Source organism: Seriola lalandi, unplaced genomic scaffold (assembly GCF_002814215.2).
Source record: "Seriola lalandi dorsalis isolate HSWRI2012SDOR001 ecotype SW California unplaced genomic scaffold, Sedor1 jcf7180002054981, whole genome shotgun sequence".
In the NCBI taxonomy this organism is placed as follows: Eukaryota; Metazoa; Chordata; class Actinopteri; order Carangiformes; family Carangidae; genus Seriola; species Seriola lalandi.
Window position 1 is genome coordinate 47,262 of NW_019525661.1, and position 21,035 is coordinate 68,296.

The following is a 21,035-nucleotide window of genomic DNA, read 5'->3' on the forward strand; positions in this document are numbered from 1 at the left end:
TTTAACTGACTTAATATTCAATATTTTATCTTTACAGAACAGGATTAGGGCCATGTGAAAAAAAAATCTCGGAATTCTCGGAGAAAAAAGTCTGAGAAAAAAAAATAGAGAGAGAGAGAGAGAGAGAGAGAGAGAGAGAGAGAGAGAGAGAGAGAGAGAGAGAGAGATTTTTTTTTTTTCCACATGTGGCCCTAATGTGTTTTTAGAAAGTCTGAATTCTGACTTTAAATCAGAATTCTGAAAGAAATTAAGAATTCTAAAAAATAAAAAAAAATGTGTGGCCCTAATCCTCTTCAGTAGCCTATTTGTCAGACTATTTTCTGTGAAACATATTTTGGCTCAGCCCCCCCGGAGTTGGCTCTCCTCCTTCCGGAGTGTGCCTCAGATTTCCGACAGCCTCTGAAGGCGACACAAAACACATCTATCAGCCTCCTTTACCGGACAGGAGAGGACCGTGCGGTACCCTGTGTAAAGAGCTCACACATCAACGGGAGAAGATCAAACACAGCACTTAAACTCACCGTAAGTCGTCCCCACACGTTAACGCGCTTATTTCGGTGTAGTTTGTAACCGCGCGGGGAGGAAGATGTCCGCTCCGCACGGCGGCGGCAGCGGAGGCTGATTTCAGTTTCCGGGTTTACCGTCTTTGTGCACACGGCACCGGGCTGGTGCAGAGCGCACAAACCCAACGTGTTACTGTTTACTTCTGGTGTGTGCGAGTTTTTTGGGGCAGAGGCAGACACGCGTGGCTGCTTGTACCGCGGGAGCTGGTCTTTAATGGTTTTATTGCTCGATATCGCTGCCACATAGGCCGAGCCCCATCAGCAGCAGGAGGAGGCCCGGGCCTGGGCCGCCCGGCAGATGCCATCTGTCAGCATCCTCCGAGAAATTAAACCAAACAACCGCGGCTAGCAGGGAAGCTAACCCACCTAACTCAGTGTTAGAAATTGAAGAGGTGAGGGGGCTTACTTAGAATTATCATAAGTTTTTCCTGAATACTAAACAACATGAATCTACATTTACTGTCACGACTAAATATGAGCTGCTTGTCTTTTAAAGCTAGCTATGTGACGCTGCCCAACCTGGCTTCACGTCAAACTCCCTTGATAAAACGTTTAATTTGATGTCTCTTTTCGTATCAGAGCACGGGCACCATCTCAAAAATAACGGAACCAATGTTTTAGCTTCTACTTTTCATTTCGGCTTAAGAACCGACAATGAAAACAGCTGTTAAATCGTTTTTTCATCCGTCTAATTTTAAAACAATACTGGGATTATAATCATAAGCTATTTATCGAAGAAGTGATGTTTTATAGTAATCTATATCCGGTTTTAACCACAATCTGTTAAAAAGGTTACTCCGTCATGTAGCCGAACTGAAACATGTTCTGTAATCGTGTTTTCTATTGTCTAATACGGTTAATGAAGTAACTGAAATAACAGTTAGACATGTGGTCAACGTAAACTTAAGGCGATTCCCCATGTACACGTCCTCCATTAAATGAGGGGAATTTAGTGCTTTTAACTCCACTGCATTTATTCACCAGCTGTAGTCAAGTTTTGACATTGCAGATAATGAGCATGTAAAAGTAAGTAAATTAGGCAATTAATACATCAGTAATTGCATAATATTGTGATAACCATTCTGCCTGTACTGTGAGGACTACCTTTTATACTTCAATTATTAATAGAAAATGCCATACTTTTACTTGTAATGGAGTATTTTTACATTGTAGTAATTCTTATTACACAGAAGTACCTAAATGCTACTTCGGCACCGTTCAACAGTCGAACAAAACATTTAAGATTTAACATGATGAGCTAAAGTGGTCAGAATGTGTTCAGTTATACCAGCTGGGTAATGTTCTGGTGTTATATTAAATTACAAATGATTTATTAAGATGATTTACAGGACATTGGGCACCAAATCCCCTCTGACCTTAGTCAACTGTAGGTTTCACTTCCCTCCTGTTAAGAGGTTTAAATGCTAGAGCTGAAATCATGAGTTGTTTAATCAGCTACTCCATCGACAAACTAAGCCACAAAACAGTACATAGTTCCAGCTTATGAAACAGTGGCTTTCATTGCTTCTACAAAGTACAAGTGTGACAGTCAAAAAAAAAAAAGATTTAATACCAGTGAACAAACAGCTGTTAACCTACCTACGTATATCCTTGTGACAGTATAAACTTTAGAACATTTGTCTATAGAGTTTGATAGTGACTGTGACTGGATCAGTTTCCGATTCATATTCTGGGAAATTTAAAATGATGTTGTGAAAAACCTAAAAAAAAAACCTACCAACCACAGTGTTTTGGTGAATCATGAGCCTGTGGTACGAACACGTTGTGTAATTCTCAAAAGTTTCCTAAAACCTCAGGTGACATCATCACATTGCTTGTTTTGCTTGAGTAACAGTCCAAGATGTTCAGCTCGATTATGGCAAAAATCTTAATCAGGATTATTTTGATCAATATTGAGATCAGGAATATTTAACACAATTTCTCACTGACTTTGGAAACACCCTGCGTTTATTGAACTTTAAAAACAATTCAATGGAAAATGTAACAAAAAAAGGATAAATAAGTAAAATAATATATAATATCTAAATTAATACAATCAATTAAATATATACTATAAAAATAAATAGAAATAAATGAATAAAAAAGATCAGCTATGCTCCAGTTCACAGTCATTCTAAAATGGAGAAAAGCAGCAAATCCTCACATTAGAGAAACTGGAGGCAGCAAATATTTCGCATCTTTGCTAGAAAAAAGACTTTATTCCTTCCTCAATTTCCAACTAATCAATCATTTGACGAATTGTTGGAGCTATAACTGGTTTTATAGATCATCTATCTTGTCAGATTACGTCAGAGCTCGTTGCTGTTTCTAAAACCATTTGTTTTCCCAGCAGAGAAGATGATGAAGGAGGAGAAGAGTCGAGCCGCCCTGGCCGTGATAGTTCTCCTCGCCGCGAGTTTGTCCGGCGGCGTCTTTTCGGCCAGTTCAGACTGCAGCCCGTCCGCCACAGAGACGAACAGCCCGGTGCGTTTACTGTCGGCTGTGGTCGACGCACAGAGGGCAGAGCAGAGCCAGAGGCGACACCTGGAGGCTCTGTTCAACAGGTGAGCTCAACAAATATGATGATTTGCTTGGATGGCTGTTGATCACACTGAGCCAGAATTTCAATAGCTTCTCATCTTATTTGGGATGTCGTATCAAATGTCGTACGATCACTGTAATAATAATAAAAACTTTATTTATAATCCACTTTTCTTAGTAAAGTTACAAAGTGCTTCACAAGAAAAAAGGAAAACCAGTAAAAGGAAAAGTCGAAATAACCTGAGCATAATAAAGAGACTAGAACAGCATAAATAAAAAACATCCCAAACCAACATTATGCAAAAAGATCTGACGGTAAGTAATAAAATATGTAAAAACAATAATAAGGGATAAAACAATATGAAAAAAACATGTATCAGACCAAGAAGTGTGTTTTAAGAAGAGATTTAAAGGTCAGGGTAGAGTTTCAGAGTGTCAGGGTTCTAAATATGTTTATTCAGACATTACAAAGATTAAAAGGAATGGAAACTGCCCTTTTAGCTGTTAGCCGTTAGCAGGTGACTGGTCATTAATACTGAAAAAACGTGGATTCAGTTCAGTTTAATTTCATTTCAGTCTTTGTTAATATTTATACATAGTAAATAAACAGAAATAAAACACCAATATTGTTAGAAAAGGTGTCAGCTGAAGCTACAGTTTATTACAGCTCCCCTCTCTACATAACGGTGCGTGATACGACAACACTCACTACAAGTCAATTCATAATCACAGAAAACAGAACAAAAACAGAAAGAAACTTTTCACCATTAAAATTAGATACCAAACTATTGAATAACAAAAACAAAAAACTGAACAAGAGGCAGGACGAGGCGTTCCAGCGTGTCGTACATACAGAGACCAAAAGAAAAAAAAAAGAAAGAAAAAGGAAAAAAAGAAAAAAAAACTTTCACTGTGAGAATAAATCCAGGTCAGTGCAGGTGGTGACCCAGTCTTCACAAATCTTAAAGGGAAAAAGAGCAAGTGATTCTGCTCCCCTGCTCTTTTTTAATCACACTTAGAGCTGATCTTTATAATAACCTTGTGAAGAACCCCCCACCCCCCACTCACTGAGCAGCTCAGAGGCTGCCGGCATCTTTTAAGGTGGAATGTTTTCTTGAGTGTTACTTGATGTGTCACGTTTGGAAATCAATCAATACACCTTAAATGTCAATATGATAACTTTGACCATTTGTTTTTAGCACCTCTCTTCATAACAGAGTCCTTGTGATGGATCTTCAACAGCTTAAAATGTATGTGTTTGTTTGTTGGTAAATGTGAAACGTTCATGTCGTACATGTCTGCAGCTTCAGTATGCTTCAAAACCAGGAACAAGGAAGTGAGTTTGGTGACATCAAGGTTTTGTGCAGGGACTGGTATGATTGGTTCAACTGGTGAGAAACGATGATGATTGGTCAAATTTGCAGAAAAGTTGCAGTGAATGGACAAAAATGCAAGGTCGCTCAGAATTCACGGGGATTGGTTGCCTTGATTGTTGCAATCGCAACATCCCGACTTTCTGGAGGGACTGATTATCTGTGCAGTTTTACAGTCAAACCAGATCATGAAGTTTTAAAGCATATGAATAAATAAATAATGCGTTGGTTAGTTTGTAATAATCTGACTGATTGATGATTCTCATAGCTTTCTTCAGCATGAAAATTGAGTGTTACCCCACATCTCCAAACAATAAGTCATGTATGGTAATATGAGCGAACAGAATAATATATATAGTGATTTCTAGTGAAATAAAAATAGCTGGGTAATAAATGTGGCATTTCGAAATAAAAATCCCCTGAAATAAATATACATTTTTTTTTAACTAAAAAGCAATTTATTTATTTATTTATCTATTTCTTCACATTCTTCAAGTGATGGATGATCATTGTGTTAGTGTTACTGTCAAACGTTACTTGTGATGTTTTATTGATCTTGTAGATATGGAGAAAACGGCACCATCTCTCTGGCCGGGTTAAAGCGGCTCTTACAGAACGTGGGGCTGGATCGCATCAGGACTGTGATGGTGCAGCATCACGAGCAGCCAGGCCACCATGACCACCACCATCACCACCACCACCACGAAGGCCACCACCACCATCACCACGACAACAACAACGGCTCGCATCACCTGAAACACATCCACACCGAACCCTCACAGCCCAGGAAGTCTCCCAAGGCCTCCGAAAATCAAGACGCCACGCCGGGGAAGAAAATGGAAAACCCGGAGAGCCATCACAACCTTTATGACAAGAAGGCAGCAGCAGCTCAGGTCGAGACTACGCCTGTGTACAGCGCTCAGCTGGCGGTGAAACCTGATGAAGCCCATAATAGACAAAACGGCAGCCTGGTGCAGCCCAGTCCTGCAGGCGAGGAAACCACCGCTATGACCTCTGCTAGAGCAGACACGGAGAGCCAGACACAAGCAGCTGCTGTCAGCCAGGGGGGCGATCGCAACCACGACCACGACCACCACAATCACGACCACGATGACCACGATCATAACCACGACGAACACAATCACAACCACGACGATCACAACCACGACGACCACGGTCACAACCATGTCGACCACGGTCACAACCACGACGAACACGATCACAACCACGACGACCACGGTCACAACCACGACGACCACGATTACCACCAAGACGACCACGGTCACAACCACGACGACCACGGTTACAACCACGACGACCACGATCACAACCACGACGACCACGGTTACAACCACGACGACCACGATCACAACCACGACGACCACGATCACAACCACGACGACCACGGTTACAACCACGACGACCACGATCACAACCATGACGACCACAGCTTCAGTCATGATCACAGCCATATGAACCAAAGCCTGGAGAATGTAGAGGTAAGACATTAGCTCTCTCTAGCTGTTCCAGTTCAGTCCCTGAGTTTTCAAACCAACGCCAAACAAAGTGAACTGCTCCTAATATGAGACGACCGTGGGCGGGGTTTGACAGAATCATATCGAGTTTAAATCCTTTCAATATTGAATCTTGTTAGTTTTATCTTTCAACATAAGCAAGTAACTACGGGCTAAAATAACTCTGACTCAAAGGTGTTTTTAATGTCCACAACTAGGGATGCCCTGATTGATCGGCCACTGATCATTATTAGCGATTTTCTTTTTTCTTTTTTTTTTCTTTTTTTTAAATTCTTTCTTTAATGTATTACTTCATGATCCATTTAAAGCCTTCTATGAGACTCTGTTGCAAACAGAAATAATGAATCTGATAAGTCTGATCTGATCAATATCAGCCACTCATAGATGACTGGTATCGTTGGCATCCCTATTTACGACCTGTAGCTCCAACCTGAAAATAAGCTGAACAGCTGAAAGTGTGAATAGTTGGTTAAATGTCAGAGGTGTGCAAATCCATTCCCAATCTGTTGTAGTGTATTTACATATCCTGGTTTTTGTGTGTTATCCTTAGTGTCTGAACGTCTCCAGCATCCTCTCCTCTCACGGGATGTCACAGGATGTGGGTTTGACCCTCAGAGACTTCAGCCTCCTCTGCCCCGCCCTCCTCAACCAGATCGATTTCGGCGCGTGCATCCTGCATGAAGATGCCTCTGAACATGGAGAGAGAGGTAGGAAGCAGCTGACCAGCCAGACGTATATTAACATGTCAGACAGGCAGGGAAAGGGTACAATGCTGTTAGTCATCTGAGTGAGGCTCTGGCGTGCAGCGGCTGTGCTCAAGTCATTTTTGACTCGTCACTAAATGATGAGTCTTAAAAAAAAACCAACAGAAAAAACAAACTAGAATTACCACCTCCGCCACTTAGACTAGTTTCAGATCCCTGATTGCTTTCTGAGGTGACCATGATCTTGACCTTTGACCTTAGACTGAAAGTCTAATCAGTTCATCCTTGAGTCCAAGTGAACCTATTCCGTTTAAGCATTACTGAGATATCGTGTCCATGAGAATGGGACGGACGGACAACCTGAAAACAATATTCCTCTGGCTCTGACTGTCGCCGGCACAGAGTCCACACCTCACAACCTTCACATTGATCGATTAAGATCATGATACGTTCTCAGAGGAGTGAAAACCTGAAAAAACCCGCTCAGACAATGCTAACATTAATGGGAGAGGATACAGTCTGCATTCAGAGTCACTTGACTACACGCAGGTTTTTATCAGCCTTGATGTGAACACAACACCCGGATAAACGTCAATTTTCACCGTCTTCGGTGCTGTGACAGCTCGGGGATGACGGAGCCTGATTATTCTTCCAACATGTGGATCTGTTTCTCAGACTGGATTTCCTTGAACATATTTCACGTCTGACCTGTTGATGATGAGGATTACCTCCTGTTTACTCACACACTGATCCGTCTGGTGTGTTCAGGAGCACTTTGCCTAGCCAGTAATACCTGTTCTCACTGGTCACACCCTGCCACACTGACTAAGGCTAAGAATGCTGCTGCTTTTTATGCGTCCGCGCGATGTTCACACGATGTCTCAGTAACGCCTTGATGGAATGTCTTCAAACTTGGCACAAACATTCAGTGGGACTCAAGGACAAACTGATTAGATTTTGTTGTCTAAAGGACAAAGGTCAAGGTCAGTGTGACCTCACATAATATGATTTTGGCCTTATGAACGCATTATCTCGAGAACTCCTAAAGGGAATCAAACATTCACTGAGACTCACAGATGAGCACAAAACTCTTTTTAGCCATTACTCAGGACTTCACAGCAATTGTGACCAAATTTCACACAGATGGTTCATATTTTCTCTGACTCTGGATAAACAGGGATCTAACTTGAAACTAGTCTGAGTGGAGGAGGCAGACAACCACCAGGAGGTGATTCTGGTTTTTTGTTTGATTTATCTAATCAGTTTTATTTGCAGTTAATTTTCATAGCAGTTTTGTAGTTTGATGTGATTAAACTGGATTCATTTAATCTGTTTCTAGACCATAAACATCATAAACATGCTCACAGTCACCATGGTGACCACAACCACTCAGATCACGACCACAGCGAGCACACGGGTGGAGAGAGTGGCAAGAACATCGCAACAGGTAAAGGACTTTATTTTACTTAATCTCTGGTCTGAACTCAGGTCCTTTTTCACATAATATTCACATGTGTAACTTGATATCTGAAGAAGTGTGATGTGTGTGTTGCAGCGTGGGTCGGTGGCTTCGTCTCCATCACCATCATCAGCCTGCTCTCGCTCCTCGGCGTCGTCCTCATCCCGCTCATGAACAGAGTTTTCTTCAAGTTCCTCCTCAGCTTCCTGGTGGCGCTGGCTGTCGGCACGCTGAGCGGCGACGCCTTCCTTCACCTCATCCCCCATGTGAGTCAGCGCCGGGCGCCCAGTAGTTTACGGTTACAGTTGCTTGAACCACAGGGATCATGTATCGTGTGTTGCTCGTGTTATCATCTCAGTTTGTGCAAATTTCAAGTGATAGGTCCGTTGTGTGAGTCTCCCCCAGCATCTGTTGATGATGTGGTTCATGCGAACCAAGGCTTGAACCAGGTGTCATTAGAGATTATTAGATGCTACTGTCAGTAGGATGTTTGAGTTTCAGCACAGATACCACAACTACACTTCTTTAAATACCATGTGGGAGGCATATAAACCCTGCATGTACACTGAACAAAAATATCAACTTTTGCTTTTACTTCCATTTTTGAAATAGTTGAAATAAAACATAGAGGACTTTAAGTTGTAGACTCATTTTCAAGTTCTTGAATTCAAACTACAGCGAGTCATTTTTACACTTTGGTTTTTGGACGGATTTAAAAAAAGGGGAGGAAGAGGACAGAGTCAGGCTAGCTGCTTCCCTCAGTCTTTATGCTAAGCTATGCTAACTGTCTGTTGGTTGCAGCTTCAGTGTAAGGTTGAAGAACTGCTCAGCATTGGTGATCAGTGTACTTCACTCGTGTTTCTGCTGTTTGTATCTGCTGATGCTTCAGTCTCAGGGAGGCCACCATCACCACCACGAGGATTCTGGGATGAATATGGAGGGACATCACGCCCACGATGAGCAAGGCGAAAACCTGGACGGCGTGTGGAAAGGACTGACGGCTCTGGCCGGAGTCTACTTCATGTTTCTCATCGAACACTTCCTGACGCTGGGAAAAATGTACAAGGACAAGAAACAAAAGGTCAGACATTCATCAGACGTTTGAGTCATTAAAACAGATGTGAGGTGGTAAGAATCACATATTATTACCCTTTCTTCCAGATCTGTGAACTTAATCATTTAAATTATTTTTTATTTATTTATTTTTTTTAAAGTTATATTTTTGGGCGTTTTTGCCTTTATCTTTGATAGTACAGTGACAAATAGACAGGAAAGTCAGGGAGAGAGAGGGGATGACATGCAGCAAAGGGACATAGGTCGGACTCGAACCCGTGTGATACGTGTTCTACCAGGTGAGCCGCCGAGGCGCCCCACATTCAGGTTTTGAATGGAATAAATAATCATTGCAACAGTTAATTGAATGATTTGTGATACGAGAATACACAGCTTATCAAACAGAGGGCCGTTTCTTTTTTTATTCTTTCATGCAGTAAAAGCAGACCAAAGTTCTGAAATGTTAAATATTGTCTGAACAAGAACTTAAACTGTTTAAATAAAAAAAAAAAGTTTGATGTAAATTTAATTAAATGATGAAAGAATAAGTCAACAAGATTATGAATCACTAAATTTGTTCTTACTGTTCATTGTTGTAATTACTTACGTTCCTAAACTAAAAAAAACAAAAAAAACAACAAATTTTACAGCTTTTCCCTTTTTTCAAACATGGTTTAAATTCTTTTTTAAGAGATGTTTTACATGTAAAATTATTATTTTGTGATTTATGCAACATTATAAATGTCTGGTAATACATTGGTGAACATTCACCACGTGATTTTTCCTGCACAAGGTGTTTTTCTTTTCACCTGCTCAGAGATTCACACTCACCTTGTTCAGAGGTCGACTTTTAGATGAGGTCTAATGAAATCTTCTGGATTCTGAAGTACAACGGGGAGACAAATTACAAATATGTTTGTAAAAACAATAAAATCAATCAAACAGAAAAAAAAAACGGTTAAAATCAAGGATGAAAGCATCAAAGTCTAGAATTAAAGAAGCTTTTTTACAAATGTGTTTTGAGCCTATATTTAGACCTGGGCAGCGATTCATCACAGCTGATCTCCTCAGGCAGGAAATGCAGAGTCACCTTCGGTTTGGACAGATGGCAGAGTTCTGCCTGATGGTCAGAAGTGGAGAGCAGTTCTGAGATTTAAGTCGGTGCCGAACCAAGAATTAAAAACAAGGTGTTTTTCCGTCCAAACAGATCCAGAAGAAATGGGATCAGAACGACAAAGCAGATCCAGAGAAGCAGCCTGCTCTGGAGGAGACCGACCTGAAGCCGCCTGAGGGTAAGACACAACATAAAGGGGAAAACACATCCCAGCAAACCTGGAACCTTCTTTAGCTTTACTAAACTATGACATTGTCCAAAATGTCTGAGTTCAGCTCAGAGCACAGCTTAGAGCCAAGTCTGAGACCCTCCTTTGTTGTAAAGTTAAAATAACAAAATTGTATCAACTGTTTTCACCCAGTGATTTTGTTTTTTGTTGTGTAATAAAGAATCACTGTTGAGGCAATGTATCAATCTATATCAGCTTATTGGTAATTACCTGAAACAAGAAACATCAAAGATATGTTTGAGTTCATAAAGGTTGACTATAGGTAAGAGGTCAATTCACCTTTTTTCCTGCAGTAGTTTTGTTGTTCAACTCAAGGACAAACTTACTTGTCTGGTCAGGTGATCTGTTTCTGTGAAATCATCAATGAAATCAGCTGTCTTTCCAAATTTCGCCAGTTAGAATAAATGTGCCATCTTTCTTCAGACGTGGAGACTAACGGCGCCGGTGCATTTGGCGACCACTCCAGCAGCCTGCACGGCGGAAGCGTGGCGGAGGAGGAGCAGGTGATGCTGGCACCGCAGGTGTCCGTCGTCTCGCCACAGGGTTACAGCCGATCGTCGGGCGCCACCGCCTACACCGCCGAGGACTGCGAGAACAAATGCCACTCCCACTTTCACGACACGGTGGGCCAGGCTGACAGCATGCACCACCACCACCACGACTACCACCACATCCTACATCACCACCACTCCCAGAACCACCACCCGCACAGCCACTCCCACTCCTACTCAGAACAGCACTTCCAGCAGGCCGGCGTGGCCACGCTCGCCTGGATGGTCATCATGGGAGATGGACTGCACAACTTCAGCGACGGCCTGGCCATCGGTGAGTAGGTGTGACTGTCAGGGCTGTAAGTGACTCCTCATTAGGAATCCTCAGTCTACTGTCAGTAAGTTACATTGCTTCACAACACAGCCATCACCAATCCAATCACAGACACCAAGCTGTTTCTAACCGGTCACATGACAGTCTGCAGGAACGGACAGCCCATTTCCAGCAGGGTTGTTTTAGTTTTAGCTGAACACACGGCATGATGTTGTTTTCTTATCAGAAGTCAAAGACAGAAGAGACGACATTTCCACTGAAGAAACTCTTTCACATCAACACAGGAAGTGACTAAACGGTCACATCCGCCTCAGATGTAAAAAGCTGTGGTTGGTAGAAGAGATGTTGGTGGTGTGTTGATTCCTCCAGTGCCCAAAAACGCCAGAGTAAAGGTGCTATATGTGAGAATGTGAAGAAATTTACATGAATTCATCACTTTTTATTAGAGCTGCACAATTTATCAAAATATAATCAAAATCACAATTTGGTCAAGAGTAATACCTAAATCGCAGAAGCTGCAATTTTTTTGATAAAGGTAAAATGTGTCACATTGTTAGCGATTGGAATCGACCAGAGAACCGGTTCCGACTGGTTCGATCCATCAACATCATTTGCCTTTATGCTTGATGATTCCCTTATCGATGCCTTCCACTTCGTTCCCCGTGCCTTGCAAAACAATGACGTCACGCTTTTGCGAGAAGCAGTCAGCACGAAAGACAACAAAAGATTAGAGGAAGTGTGGCTTAATTTCAAAAACAAACATGAAACTTTTGTAGACTCAACACGGCATTAGGTATCAGGAGTGCCACGTGTTTGACGCCCTGAGCCGCCGGTCAAGGAATGCTTCCCGGTCTCAGCAGAGCAATGAAAGGTACGTATTAGTGAAGTGTCGGTGGTGGCGTTATAACTGGTGTTATAACAATTTCCTGTTTCATGGCGGATCATCGAAATTCGCTCAACGCCGCAGGCAGGCCACTAAAGCATAATTTAGCATCACAAACATCTTAAGATTAGATTGACCAAATGTGATGTCGATCTGATGAATTCTCTAGGAGGAGTTTCTTAAAGTGTAACACCCAGTTGACTTCTTGTTGGCTTTAGACTATGGGTGCAAGAGGCTTTTTTCTAAGTCTTTGCATGTTACATGTGCCTAACGAATTTCATACACATTGGTGAAACACAGCCAAGGGATTTTATTTTAAAAATTTTCTATGGGCAGCTATCGAATCCTGGCGGGCCGCTGCATCAGTGGGCCACCAGTCTCTTTAGCGCCCCTCTCTGTGTGCCTGTCATTCACGGTGCACATGAGAGCACGCTGTATGTGTGTTCCAGCAGATACGTCCAACAGAAAGCTGACTGCAGAACACATAAGGGTTTTCTGAATGTTACATAAAAAACCTTTAAAGGCAGAAGAGAAACACACTGATGTGCATTTTAGAGCCTAACTGACCAGTATTATATTAAAACATTACAATTGGTCTGTTCTGTCGTTCTGCAGGAGCTGCATTCACTGAGGGTCTGTCCAGTGGTCTCAGTACATCTGTGGCTGTTTTCTGCCACGAGCTGCCTCATGAGTTGGGTAAGACCTCCACTGTTACTGCAATATAGTATTTATGTATTTATATGTGACACCTTTAAAAGCTAAATTAATATTTATATCAACGTGTCATTTCTCCCAGGTGACTTTGCGGTGCTGCTGAAGGCGGGCATGACGGTGCGTCAGGCCATGCTCTATAACATGTTGTCGGCCATGATGGCGTACTTTGGCATGGTGACGGGCATCTTGATCGGACATTTTGCAGAGAACATCTCCACGTGGATATTCGCACTCACAGCCGGCCTCTTCATGTATGTGGCCTTGGTGGACATGGTGAGTCAGCGTGTCACCTCCTGCACTCCTACATTAACATAAACATTACAGCCAGTAATAGGTTCACACACACACACACACACACACTTTTGAAATTCTCTATCCATTTCGCCACTTCCATAAAACACACAATTGTCCATTAGGCCTGATGTGTGTGCAATGAGTTTTCGAGCATGTTTAGGCCTTAAAAAGGTGATTCGTTTTTGATAGGGTCCTCGCACAAACTTCCAAGTCACAGGCGCACAAACGCCGAGTCAGCTCAGTGTATCAGAGCACACTTTGTCGCCCATTTGTAAAACTAAGTTGAAAACATGAATAAAATCTCATGATACAACAAGTTTTCTTGAAATTCAACAGAGAGACTGCTCATGGAGAATTATGTGTGTAAATGATAACTGTCTCTATCAATCTAACCACACCTGCTGGTGAATTAAACAGTTGATGAATCAAAAAACTTGATCACGCATGGAATTGTGGGACATTGAAAACAAAAATCATAGTGGGGTGGAGCCCGATGTGTTTGTGATGGTTTATTATTCCCTCGACTTGCTAAGCTCCTTCCCACTGAGGGAGGAGAGGTGAAACTCTGCTCTGTGTTTTACGCTCTTCATCATCCATCGGCTGCATCTGTTCTGTCAACTCGACATGTCTTTAACCTGAGAGCAGCAGCCTTCAGGACCAGGTGGCCTCTTCTCTCTCTCACTCACACACACACACACACACACACACACACACACACGCACACAAGCACACACACACACACACACACAAGCACACTTAGTCTTGGTGAAACAAACACAGCAGAGGTGAGCTGTCACCATCAGCTGCCGTCTGAAAACACAGCTGAGCTTGTGGCCGCCCTCTAGTGGCCACTCTCCTGCACAGCGCACAGTTAAATCCATCACAGGCAAGGCCACAGTGGAGTCTACGTGTAATCGGCTGGGTTTATTTGACAGTAGAGCTGCCACTCATGGCTATTTTTTTTAACAATTGATCAATCGATTATTTTATTGAATAGTCGATTAATCAAAATATTAATTTTCCTCCACAAAATCCAAATGACACTCAGACATGGTCAATAAATCCAGATTCTGGGTTGAGCATTTTCTCAATTGCTTATTCAGCAATGACTTTATGACTTAATTAGAGTCTTTATCAGCTACAAGGGCAAATTATATTAAAAGCTCTGTCTACTAATGAACAGACACAGACACATGAAGTAATACTTCATGTTTGTGACTGATCTCACTGTGCACCATGAAAAATTATAATCGCAAAATAACACTGGTTAAATAAGACTTACAGTGAAGGGATTTGAGCTGTGATGTGCTCATCCTCCCAAAGTCCTGTTGTGGAAACAGACCTGTAACTGTTGTGTCTTCTTTGTCCGTTCAGGTGCCTGAGATGTTGCATAATGATGCCGGCGACCACGGCTTCAGCCACTGGGGCTTCTTCCTGCTCCAGAACGCTGGCATCCTGCTGGGCTTCTGCATCATGCTGCTCATTGCCATTTTTGAGCACAAAATCCAGCTGGACCTGGGATACTGAAGGGGGGGAGGTCCAGTTCAGTCAAGTCCAGAGCTTCCTGTCCATTCCAGTGTCTGCGTCAAGACGTGTAGTGTGTTTTTATTTGTTGTCGTAGACGGACCGAGCACAGTCGGCTTGATTTAGTTTGTGTTTTCACATCGTGTAGAAAGAGGCGCTGTTTCAAACAGGTGTAGGAAGTCGCCATGTTGACACCCCCCACCCTCCTCTCTCTGCTCTTGTAGCCGACAGGAAGTGTGCATTCAGGAGCGTCTGACGCTCACCTGTCTTCTGCTCGAAACGGAGAACAGGTGTAAAAATAAGTGAGATAGTTAGAAACATGCTGCAGTCTCTCTCTCCCCCCCCGAACAGCAGACAAGTCCACAAGAAAACCCCAGTCCTCAAAACTCTTAACACCACACGGCTCATTTCAGCAGTCTTTACAACAAATCCAACAAATGGAAGCAGCATGAGAAAACTGCCGTAACCCCCCTTCACCTTTTGTTGTTTGATGTTCGGCGGCTTTTTCACATTTTTTTATTAATTTATCTGACGTGTTGAAGTGTTTCTGCTGCGGGATCAGTGCTCCAGTAGATGCTCAAAGTGCCATAACAGACCCACTGTTAGTGCAACACTGTGCTGGGTAACAGTCAACACCTTAAAGTGGTAGTTAAGGTTATTTGACGGGCTTGTGTGAGGTACTGATCTGTAGTCAGTGTTTTTACCTGCAGTAGATTCAGATCAGCTCCGAGTTTAGAGAAGCAGCAGCAGCACCGGTGCACGAGCGGAGAGATAAGCAGCTGTGGGCGGGGTCATCAGAAAAGAAAACCTATTTTAGTTTTTAAAAAATACCCACACAGAAAAATTAATATCAGTTTGAAGTGTTTGCTTTATTTTGAAATATTTTCACCACTTTATCTGCCGTCAAACAGCCCTTTACTTTGGAACTACAGTTTGTGAACTGTTGAACTACCGTATTCCTGCGGAGAAAGCGCAACTACGGCTCGTACTGTATCACTCCGCAGATCAGCTGTTGAGTCAGACAGAGCTAACTGCCTGCGTTGTGTGTGCGTGGCGGCTGTGTCTCTGCTGCTGCAGCTCTCTCTCTCTCTCTCTCTCTACATAGAGTTTACAGGTTACTCAAATGTTGGATTTCTTTTCATTATAAATTCATTTCTGAATTATTTTTGACAGAAAACGTCACTATAATGTCTCTGTCTCCACATTCAGCTGCTGGAATGTGTCATGTCTGTGTCATATTGGAGACATAGAAACTATAGTGGAAGGTGTCGGTTTTATTTAATGTTGCTGACATGATGTCAGTATGACATCAACAGGTCTATTTTTGCTGAGAGATGCGCGTCACGCCACTCTAACCCATTAACATGAGTGCCAAAATGAAAATCAAGGCGCTGTGCACACGGCACGCAGCTAGTGTGTTCTTGGCACATGTGTAGGTGCGCTTGTGCGTAGGAATACAGTAGTTCAACGGCTCACAAACTAGTTCCAAAGGAAAGATCTCTTTTAACAGTATATAAAGTGGTGAAAATATTTCAAAATAAAACAAACATTTCAACTGATAAGAGCTTTTTTCTGTGGCTATTTTTTAAAGTGGCTAAAAGCTAACATGCACCACTCAGCTCGTGTACAGGTGCTCCTCCTGCTTCTCTAAACTGGGAGCTGATGTGAAGCTACTGCAGCTAACACACTGACTATAGATAAGTACCTCACAACCCCACGTCAAACAACCTGAACTACCACTTTAAAATTCCTGCTACAGACATTCCAGATTAAATATTACTGTGATTTAGGTTGTTATGAATCATTTTACATTTTTAACAAATCAATTTGTTAAAATGTTGGAAAACCCTCAAAGATGCACCTCGCTCGCTTTGACCAGCGCTCCAAAATCCCAAAATATCCCAAAGAAAAGAAAAAAAAAATGCCTGAAACTGAAACCAGGAAATATTTTTGACAGTTAAAGTTAGAAAAATAATTAGTAACAGTTTATTATTGTTGCAGGTTTATTTTCTGTTGAAAGGTGGATTGTTCCAGTGCACAGATTGTGGCGATGGTCTTTATTGTAGCTTATCTTGACGAGGACAGTTTCAGCTGTTTCCTGTCAGATGTCTATAGGAGGGACTTCACAGGTGTTACCCAGTACCGTGAAGCTGACCACGAGCGAGCCACACACAGCAGATCCTCAACGTCAGTGTCCGATATCGAGCTGACAAACGTGTTGCTTTTCTGGAGCTCCGTTGCTAGGTGACAGGACAGCGGCGTGTGTGTTGTACTGCGCCGCTGCTGTGTGCTGCCCTTAATTGATCATTGGTGCCATACAGACCAGCTGGAGGTCATCCACCGCCCTCCAGCAGGTCAACGGTCCGAGGCTGGAGAACTAATCACAGGAAGTAGTTTGGTGCAAGAGCCCAACACCAGAGAGGACATGACACCGTTTTATTTAGTCACCAGACATCAGGTGTGCAGAGGCCTCGGTACTTAGCGGAAAACTAATGTTACGTGTTGTTGGACTTGAACTTGGTGCAGTTTCACATGGAAAACTTTTGCTAAATCAGCAGGAAGTCCGTCCATTAAATGAACCTGATGAAGGAAAAGGTTTCAGAGACACATTAGTAACTCTCACTATTTGCTGTAAGACTTCTAATAAGTAATATTTCTGTTGGTAAAAACTCCTTAAAGGATTTTTTTTTTAAATTCAAACTCCTGCAGAACTCTTCAGTTAGTCAAAGTGGTGGTGACAGGGCCTTAGGACAGATCCACAACAAGCCGTCAGTCAGCCGGAGTCGGACCACTGTTGGGCTGCTGTTAAGCATCTGTCGTAGACCATGGCCTGAAATCTTTGTGGTAGATTCGGACACATAATGTTTCCACGGAAGACAATTAGGGGCACTTTTTACAATTTTGACTTTAAACTAAAAATTCGGAGAATTTTGAGTTTAAAGTCAGAATTCTTAATAAATTAATACATTTTTTTCACATGTGGCCCTACTCCTCTTAATATCCTTAATACTTGACTAACAGGTACATTTTAGTTACAGCTGTAACCTGCTTATAACAGACTAACTAAATGACGGGTGAGACCTGGTAAACTTTAGGTTTAAAGTGTGGGCGTCTGATTCCAGCAGCAGGGGTCCAGTGATTTGCTCACTGACACTTCAGCAGGGCAGACACCTTGAATCTGTTTGGAATCAGATGTTTCAGTGACAGGACAGTAGCATCACTAACTCTTTGGCCACGACCTTTGACCTTGTAGTGAAACGTGTGTTAAGCCTGTAAGAAAAGCCAGAAATGCTGCAGCGTCGGTGTTCTCTCTCTCTCTCTCTCTCTCTCTCTCTCTCTCTCTCTCTCTCTCTCTCTCTCTCTCTCTCTCTCTCTCTCTCTCTCTCTCTCGTTTTACTTTATTTTATTGTTACAGTTGAAGAGTTAATGTGGCAGCTCAACACTGATCATTTCCATTGGAAAAAAATCAGTTAATCTTTGTTACAGTATCACTCCTGTTCGGTTTGAATGTGAACTTTGACACTATTAATTATCATAAACTGCAAATGTCCAACATGAGCTCAGTTTGAATGGATTCTTTTAAGAGGCTGCTCTGATGTTTAGGTCAATTACCAAGGTTCCCTCACAGGTTGGGACAAAACATAAGTTCAGACTTGAACCTCACTGTATATTATATGTACATTAATATACTACATGTATATATTTATGTACAAGACTGTACAAGTTTGTGTTTCAGTTGTTGACTGTAGTTTCACTCACTGTGCTGTTTGTTGTGAAGGATGTAAAGAAGCCAAACCAAAAAATTTAGAGGATTCAAAAAAGAAGTTGTTCAAATTTGAGAAAATGTTTAAGAATCTACAAAAAGGAGGGAAAGGATGAAGGGATCCACAGCAGGTGGATAGAATGATACACTCCTCACAGCACAGTCGTACAGCTCTGCAGCAAATACCTGGTGGTGGTTTTCCAGCCTGCAGTTGGTGCTTGTCTAAATCATCGGCCCCCAACTGGAAACTAGTTCATGCAACAAGATCATGAAATCAGGCCAACTTTGAGAACACACACATGCAGAGAAACATGCAGACCAGAGTGAGCTTCAGTTACTTCAACCAACAACTCTCCACTGGTTTAATGTGTTTGATCCACAGGCGTTCTGACATCTGGCCGTTGTCACGGTGATTATGTTTCCCTTTCTCACGAAATACAAAAAGGTTTTTTTTTTTTCTTCTCTCTCGACATCTGTAAAATATTTACAACAAGATAAAACCAAGAAACCCCAAAACATCTGGAATAAAGCATGGTATGTTTGGGATGACTTGTGCCACATCTGGAGCAGCAAGTATCAAAAACTGTCAAGTACTCAAAGTTTGTACAACAGCTTGGAAGGTTTTTGTACTTTTTTTTACATCTGATGCTTCCTGATTTACTCACGGTCTCATATTGACCATGAAACCATGGAAACCACCTCCTCTTATTATCATGACTTTGTAGGTGGAGGTTTTATTTGTGTTGTATACGAATGCAGGAGCTGGAGGAAGTTGGTAGTTTGGAAGTTTATACTTTGAGCAGTGACGTCTTTAATTGTTGTCGTCTTCACGAGTTAAAGTGCTTGAATGTTTAGCAACGGCAGAAGCTCATGAGTTTTTATGTGAACGCAGCTCAAATCATTCTGTATTTTATTTTGGTAAGTTTCTTGTACGATTGTAAAGATGCATGTTTCTTTTGTAGACATTTTTTTTTAATACTAAATATCTTCACACTTTGCAAACTAGTCTATCTTGTCATCATCACCACAACTCTGAGATATTTTTTACTCATTTTAAACGTCATCCACCCAGCCTGAATCAAAAAGCCACTTTCACAAACACTGACTCACTATTTAAACAATAAGAGCAAATCTGTACACGTGTGAACATCTCCCAGAAAAGGGAGAGAGACCAAACAGATATTTGGCTGCAGAGCTGTTTAAACTGTGTTTCTGTTTTGTTGTCCACCTCTGACTGCAGTGAACTTCAGGCAGCTTTGACGTCGACTCACTGTGCTCTGACATTCCTGAATGAAAATAAACGTGGTCACCAGAACTCTGCCTGAAACTCTTTGTCCTGCCCAGACGTTTCCTAACTCATCCTGAACGGTGCAAAACCAGCTGAACGCGTCACTTATCTATGACAAACTGTGTGTGTCAGACGAAATGTAGATTTTGCATCAATGAATATGAGACTTAAAATGTGAGAGACCAACGAATGGACAACTTATACTGCAAAGTCTTATTCAACAACCTGCATCTGTGGAATTGCACACTGTAGCTCCTGATTAGTAAAGTAGTTATTTTTTACGCTGGCGCTGAGAGCTCAACACACCGCACCTTCAGAAAACACAAACACAAACATGCTGCAAATTCAAACAACACAACAGGAAATGTTTCCAGGGGAATTTAAAAAGTGATGAACCTGGTTGGGACTTGCTGTTCAATGCACAAGTGTGACTTTTGAAATTAAAAGCTTCAATCAGGTTCATCACTGTTTTCTTTTATGTTATTTTTTGTTCTAATTCCAAGAGAATTATACTCTCATATCAGTTTCACATTTTCTCCATCAGCTCTGAATCAGATCCTGGAAAGAAGACAGAGGAAAACGTTTTGATTGATTCTTGAGGAAAATCAACTTTATTCATGACGTGAAGCTTCAGTTTGTTCACACACTGAGTCAGTAAAGTCTGTTCAATGACTCTCGTTCCTGTCTCTTATACACAATCTGCCAATGTGATGTTATTTTTTTGGAATAAAATAAAAACCTCTGTGTTTGGTAGAGTCAGTGGTGTAACAAACATCTGGGCATTTTTTTTTTTTTGTATGTGATTTGATTTGTTCATGTGTCTCCCCCCAGTGTAAATAAAGGTGTGTTAGACTGGGTCTCAGCCAGTCAGTGGTTGTTACATCCCATTGTTTTGTTTCCATGTTTTTATGAAACATAATATAAGAAGCTGTTTGTCTGATCACCTGGTCCTTTCCTCTTTCTGTCGGGTCTGTGTTTGTCCAGCAGGTGTCGCCCTTGTCTCAGTCTGTCTCTGTGACTGTGACAGACTCATACAGTCATTTCATTTGTTTTAGCTGTAAAGACGTTTCAGTGATCAAACTTTTTCACAGATGAGTTTTACATCATCTCCAGAAGCTTTGATAGAATTTCTAAAACACTGAGACACACCGTCACACTGTGATATTAACTTTC

The 21,035-nt window shown here is 41.9% G+C and overlaps 1 protein-coding gene and 1 long non-coding RNA gene across 5 annotated transcripts in view; one reads left to right on the forward strand and one right to left on the reverse strand.

Moving 5' to 3' along the window:
- LOC147817088 (uncharacterized) overlaps positions 1 to 673 on the reverse strand; it is a 1,687-nt gene extending 1,014 nt beyond the window's left edge. Inside the window, exon 1 of the long non-coding RNA XR_015436645.1 lies at positions 522 to 673. This is a non-coding gene — a long non-coding RNA (uncharacterized LOC147817088). The remainder of the gene's footprint in view (positions 1 to 521) is intronic.
- slc39a6 (solute carrier family 39 member 6) lies at positions 385 to 19,889 on the forward strand. Of its 4 annotated transcripts, none has more exons than XM_087171792.1 (12): positions 385 to 522; positions 2,917 to 3,127; positions 5,040 to 5,976; positions 6,563 to 6,719; positions 8,056 to 8,163; positions 8,272 to 8,441; positions 9,065 to 9,256; positions 10,436 to 10,520; positions 10,995 to 11,396; positions 12,895 to 12,975; positions 13,076 to 13,266; positions 14,662 to 19,889. In XM_087171792.1, exons 2-12 carry the CDS (start codon positions 2,922 to 2,924, stop codon positions 14,812 to 14,814), a joined length of 2,682 nt encoding a protein of 893 aa, XP_087027918.1. In that variant the 5' UTR covers positions 385 to 522; positions 2,917 to 2,921; the 3' UTR covers positions 14,815 to 19,889. The 4 variants fall into 4 exon arrangements, with proteins under 4 accessions (XP_087027918.1, XP_023253997.1, XP_087027917.1 ...); XM_023398229.2 differs by having other exon boundaries at positions 404 to 522; positions 2,914 to 3,127; XM_087171791.1 differs by lacking the exon at positions 385 to 522 and adding an exon at positions 683 to 955 and having other exon boundaries at positions 2,914 to 3,127.
- The last annotated feature ends 1,146 nt before the right edge of the window (positions 19,890 to 21,035 follow it).